This window comes from Echinops telfairi, unplaced genomic scaffold (assembly GCF_000313985.2).
Source record: "Echinops telfairi isolate 266 unplaced genomic scaffold, ASM31398v2 ScPeMD7_7421;HRSCAF=8459, whole genome shotgun sequence".
In the NCBI taxonomy this organism is placed as follows: Eukaryota; Metazoa; Chordata; class Mammalia; order Afrosoricida; family Tenrecidae; genus Echinops; species Echinops telfairi.
Window position 1 is genome coordinate 11,702,157 of NW_022111321.1, and position 6,369 is coordinate 11,708,525.

The 6,369-nt window shown below is 41.1% G+C and overlaps 1 protein-coding gene across 2 annotated transcripts; it reads left to right on the forward strand.

Moving 5' to 3' along the window:
* Positions 1 to 6: 6 nt before the first annotated feature.
* On the forward strand, positions 7 to 4,542 carry LOC101659133 (baculoviral IAP repeat-containing protein 2). 2 transcript variants are annotated; one of them, XM_045297787.1, is made up of 5 exons: positions 551 to 636; positions 735 to 1,138; positions 1,230 to 1,329; positions 3,062 to 3,140; positions 3,722 to 4,542. In XM_045297787.1, the coding sequence occupies exons 2-5, from the start codon at positions 784 to 786 to the stop codon at positions 3,800 to 3,802; spliced, it is 615 nt and encodes a 204-aa protein (XP_045153722.1). In that variant the 5' UTR covers positions 551 to 636; positions 735 to 783; the 3' UTR covers positions 3,803 to 4,542. The 2 variants fall into 2 exon arrangements, with proteins under 2 accessions (XP_004709067.2, XP_045153722.1); XM_004709010.3 differs by having other exon boundaries at positions 7 to 1,138.
* The last annotated feature ends 1,827 nt before the right edge of the window (positions 4,543 to 6,369 follow it).

Below are 6,369 nucleotides of genomic sequence, written 5' to 3' on the forward strand. Positions count from 1 at the left end.
AGTCCCAAAGAATACCAAGTTTAATCGGTAATCTAGGAGAAACCTGCATCAGGTAACCTAGGCATCAACTAGGATGTCTGGGGGTGTACCCAGGTATAACTCCATTTAAGAAGTGACAGTGAATTCTAGAAGACAGCCTTCTACTTAGGTTATCATTGGATTATTTTTTGAGGTTAAAAAATTAATTTAGTGTGAAGACATGAAACATTTCATGTGACATCAAAAAGTAAAATCACCTTCTCATGCACAAAACTTACCTTCCAAAGACTTGTGCCAAGTCCCTGTCATCAAACATTTATGAACATAATGGAAGATAGTAGGGTCTTGTCAACTTGGACAAACAGCAACAAACAAACGATGAAATACGACTATTCATGTGAGCTCTACAGAATGTCTACATACTCCACATTCCCGGCCGGAGTTCCCATCTCAGAAAGGAGTCTTGCCCGAGCTGGTTTTTACTACACCGGTGTTAACGACAAGGTCAAATGCTTCTGTTGTGGTCTGATGCTGGATAACTGGAAACCAGGAGACAATGCCATTGAAAAGCACAAGCAGCTGTATCCTAGCTGTAGCTTCGTTCAGAATCTAAGTTCAGTCACTAATCTGGGATCCACCTCTAAGAACACTTCTCCAGTAAGAAACAGTTTTGCACATTCATTATCCACTTTGGGACATAGTGGCTCATTTAGTGGTTCCGACACCAACCTTTCACCAAACCCTCTTAATTCCAGAGCCGTGGAAGACAGCTTCCCATTGAGGACTAATCCCTGCAGTTACGCCATGAGTACTGAAGAAGCCAGGTTCCTTTCTTACAAGATGTGGCCATTAACCTTTTTGTCACCATCAGATTTGGCAAGAGCTGGCTTCTATTATATAGGACCTAGAGATCGGGTGGCCTGCTTTGCCTGTGGTGGGAAACTGAGTAACTGGGAACCAAAGGATGATGCTATGTTGGAACACCGGAGACATTTTCCCAATTGTCCATTTTTGGAAAATTCTTTAGAACCGTTGAGGTTCAGCATTTCAAATCTGAGCATGCAGACACATGCAGCTCGACTGAGAACATTTATGTACTGGCCACCTAGTGTTCCGGTTCAGCCCCAGCAACTTGCAAGTGCTGGTTTTTATTATGTGGGTAAGAAAGACACTCTTAGCTATCAACTTACCTCATCCATTTTGATCTATGTGCCAGAGCCTGTGGGTATTCAGTTCTGGTCTTTATTTAGGTCGCAACGATGATGTCAAATGCTTTTGCTGTGATGGCGGACTGCGGTGCTGGGAAACCGGAGATGATCCGTGGGTGGAGCACGCCAAGTGGTTTCCAAGGTGATTGTTTTATAATGGTCTGCGGTGTGGAGTTGGGCATGCCACAGGATGGAAGTTGGCATTTCAATGATGACAAGCCCTTCTACCTACCTTTGTGACTTATTTATCATTATGGCCATCCAGTTCATTTATGTATTTCCCATATTGCTCTAAGGAGCCTAGGTAGTGCAGATGTTTTGCAGTCAGCTGCTAATCGAAGGATTGGCAGTTCAAACCCACCCAGTGGCTTCATGGAAGAGACCCCTGGTGAAAGGCTTCCATAAAGAGCACATGTAAGAAAACCACGAGTTAGCAGGAGCGGGTTTCTTAATTTTGTGTGTGGCCATTTTGCTCTAAAGACACATGAAGGATTCCAAAGATGTAAACTAGGACACGATGAACCTAAATTAGGAAGAAGGGCACAGGAAACGTGAGAAGCGCTAGAAAGTCTATTTAGGAATGAAGTCAATGTCAAGTCTTCCTTGACTGCTGGATTTGATCACTTAATATGTTTGCAGTTTTCTTTTCTGTAATAGGTCACTGGTCACCCTTTTGTCTCTGGTGCTGCCTGCTTTCTCCCATAATCTAGAAATAAATGTGTTTGTTGATGGAAGTAAAATTGGAGATTTCATCTCTGCTATTAAGAGCTATGTGAACTTGGGGCAAGTCACGTGACCCCTTTGAGCTTCTTTCCTCATTTGAAAAATTAGGGGCTGGGTTAATTAAGGCTTTGAGCCAAATATCTTTATCAAGAACCATAGTAAGAACTCAAAGCACTGAGCTATGAGAGTACTGACTATACTGGAAAAACAGCTCTTTTCATGTCTCAATTTTAGTCTCTCAATTTGTGACTTTTGTGTTCGTTTTTCTAACAGTTTTCATTTGAAAGGTTTTTGATTATGTCTGTTAATCAATTTTATTTTTGTACATGCAAAAGTTAATATTTTTATTAGATGATCAGTCCCTCAAGAAGTCATGCCAGATGTCTTCTCACTAGTTGATTTGAAAGGGCCAATATGACCTCAGTCACCGTATAAAATTACCACATCCCACATTAAGCATTTATTTATTTGGCTGTAGAAAACATTTATTTATTCCAATAAATTATATGTTTATGGATTGAGCTTTTGATATCTAAGAAATCTTTTCTTGACAAAAAAAAAATCTTTTTCTCCTGTTTTTTTCTTGAAGTTTTATGGTTTGGGGTTTGACATTTAGGTATATCATGCATATTCAGATAATCATGAATATATTGTGGATGTAGCTAGCCGGTCATTCCACCCCGCTTGCTAAGGAGTGGAATGGGAAGAGGGACTTTGTGAGCTCCCTGTGACACCTTCGAGAAGGCCCGGTAGCTAGAAAACAACTGTGAGGACTTCACTCTGTGGATGGGTGAAAATATTTGAGAGCAACCTGGCGAAGTGCATTACATTGTAAAACTTGGGACTACCAATTTACAGTGCCTGAAACAGTTAGGTCACAAAAAAGTACATCATCTTTAACAGTGTTTTTCATGCCTCGGTTTATGACCCTTTGTGGGTCCAGCATTCGGATCGATAGGATACAATTTATATAGGAAGAGTCTGTATGGTTTTATGGGAATTCTGCTTTTATCAGCTATACCTGTGTACGAGGTTGTATAAAATGTAGTTTTTACTCTGGAGCACAATGAAAAAACACGTCTCAAAAACAATTTTCTAGAATGATCAGATTATATTTTATATAAAACAGTTGTTTTCTACTTACATTTTAGGTGTGAGTTCTTGATACGCATGAAAGGGCAAGAGTTTGTTGATGAGATTCAAGGTAGATATCCTCATCTTCTCGAACAGGTAAATAAATTATAATTGGTAACAGTCGGTTCTCCTATTGGTAGTTATTACAAAAAATCTAAGTGATATTTATATCTGTCTTCTAATTAAAGTATGTACTTTTCTATGCATAATTATGACATTTAAAATTTTTATACCTAACTTGTTTTTTAGCTAAAAAAAAAAAGTTCTGTGTTTTTTGAAAGAAAAATGCCCAACCCTGCCACTCTAGCAACGTACAGCAGGGTTCGAGAAGCATCCTTTGTTTCCTGGCATCTTTCTTAGGAAAGACAAAGCAAATAACTTGTGAGGAATTACAAACCTCTGAGATAACCTAGTTAAAACCCGACTTTATTAATTGAGTAAAAATATTTTTTCCGACTTTCCTGGAACTGCAGAAACTCTGGAATTCTAACTTAAAAAGAGGTTAAGTTTGGGGAAATCGATGGGATAATTAGATACACGGCAACGTGAAGTTTGTAAGCTGCTCACTTCCCAAAGGCATCTGGGCATTCAGTTAGGGTAATTGACCATGCTGTTACTCTGGTCAGGTGTGCTGGAGATTTCTGAGTTTGCCTGTTAACTTTTCTTCTGTCTCTTAGCTGTTGTCAACGTCAGACCCTCCCGGAGATGAAATTGCTGATCCACCAAGTATGTATGAAAATATTTCAAGTACAAAATAAGAATTGTTATGAGGTGAGAATGTAAAGAAAATGTTTCTGAGGCCACAGTTAAAACTCTGAAGTTCACAATCAGGTTACGTACATATCTCCTAGGTTGGGAGCCTTGATGGCTTGTTGTTAATCACTCAACTGCTACCCGAAAGGTCCATGGTTCGACCCACCCACTGCTCTGTGGGAGAAAAATGAGGCAGTCTGCTTCCAGAAAGATTACAGCCTTAGAAACCCCAGCGGGCATTTCTGCACTGTCCTTCAGGGTCCCTGTGGGTTGGAATCAACTTGACACCCCTCGATAACAACAAAAGGTATCCACTAAGAGCCATGGCATTTTAGAGGATTCTAGGACATGTCAGCAGACGTCTGGTGGTGCCATGATTAAGCTCCTGGCTGCTCAGAGGTAGGTGGTTCGAACCCACCAGCTGTACCGTGCGAGAAAGATGGGCCAGTCTGCTTCCATTAAGATTTACTGCTTTGGAAACACTGTGGGGCAGTTCTCTGTCCTGAAGAGTTGCGGTGAGTCAAAACTGGCTTTGCAGCAGCAGATCTGGTGAAGGGAGTAAGGGCGCTAGTCTTTGTTCTGTAGGTGTGAGCATTGAAGTTGGCGCGAGAAGACATGTGCAAAAGAAAAACAACAGCAGCGCGGTCAAAGCAATGTCAAGTGTGTGGTCCAAATAGTAAGCAGCGGTTCTCATCCTGTGGGTCTCGACCCCTTTGGGTGTCGAACAACCCTCATAATAGTAGCAAAATTACAGTGATGAAATAGCAACGAAAATCATGTTATGGTTGGGGGGGGTCACCACAAACTGAGGAACTGTATTAAAAGGTCGTGGCATTAGGAAGCTTGAGAACCACTGCTCTAAGGAGTAATAGGTTGCTGTAAGCTATCATGATTTGGAAAAGTTAGTTACATGTGATTTAAGAATTGGGCCTGATGATAGATATATTATTTGGTGGAGCCTGTGTGACACAAGCAGTTTGAAGTCTAAGGTTGCTAACCTAAGGTTGACAGTTCAAACCCACCCAAGCCACTCTGAGGAAGAATGCAAGGAGTATAGCCAAGAAAACCCTTTGGAGGAGCTCTACTATTATTACACATGGGGTCACCATGAATCGGGGTCCAACTTGGTGGATATTAACAACAACATAGTATTTTGGTTTAGGAATTAGTGTCTTTACTGGTTATAACTTAATTTTAGTCACACTTGCTATTAATTAATGTGTATAATGAGTGTATGTTATGATGTCCAAAATAATGATAATTTTCTACTAACCATATCTAGAAAGGTGTCTTAATCTTGGCATTCCATTTAAGAGGGAGATGGGCAGATTCTTGGCCGAACCAGAAATGGGCGACCATGATGTGAAAGATGCTAGAAACCATCGCTAAGGAGGAGTGGTTGAAGAATGTGGTAGTGTTTGAGCTAGTGCAGAAAAGCGTTACTTGATGACATGGTACCTATCTCCTGTCTAACACAGCTGGGAAAGACAGGCAGCTGGGCTGACTCTTCTTGAGATTTATGACCACACTTCTCACACGGGCACTCTGCCGCTGAATGCTGTTCTCGAATAGAACCACTTTGCCAATCTTTAAAATGATGGTCTCACATTGCCTTTCTCCCTACGCTTCTAACACCTACCCTTGCCTGATTCTCAGCTCATTACCTTGCTTCGCTGAAACAAGCAAGAGAGAATTATTTCATCTTCCTATTAGAACTACCAGTATACACGATATATCCATATACTTTGGTTTCTATTCTTTTATAAAAGATGAACACTGCTTGGTCCTATCTAAGGGCAACCCTACCAACTTGTCTTCTGGGCCCCAACTTCTGGGTCCATGTGTCCTTTGCTTTGGCAATGGTCTCCCTTTTCTTCCATACTGACTTCCTGTCTCTCATGGGTCATTCATTTCTGCACACAGACAGAAGGTGGTATCACTGATACTAAGAACATATTTGCTTAAACTCATGTCACCATCTAGATATTGTCCCAGTTCTCCACTCTTTCCAATCTCTGCTCTTTCTGCAAGATGCCTGAAAATACTTGGTCTGTGCTCACTCTGCTGACTACCTCGCCTTCTGTTCTTTCTTCAAACAGCAACAAATAGCTAGCAAGGGACACCAGTACACGGATCAGTTCCCTGTCTTCATCTTATTGGACCTGTTATATAGCATTTGGCACAGTTAAAGGCTTCCTACTGGAAACATCTCTTGGCTTCTTGGCACACGCTGATTTTCTGCTATTTCATTGGTTGATCCGGAACATTCTCCTTTGCTGGCCTTTCCATTCTCAAACCTCTAAATGTAGTTCAGGGCTACTTGGCTCTCATAGGCATCTCAGAGTCTCAGAGTTAACAGGACCAAAGGGAACAATCTCCCCGCCCTCACCTCGCAGATTAATTGCTTCTCTAGCCTTCTTCATCTCAGTTAATGGTACATATTTGCTGACGTCAAAAAGCTGGCTCAAGGGACAACATCCTGATTCCTCTTTTTTACTTTGCATATCTAATATATCAGAAGTTCTTCTATGTCTGCATATGTAGTATATCCAAAATCTGACCACTTCTTAGC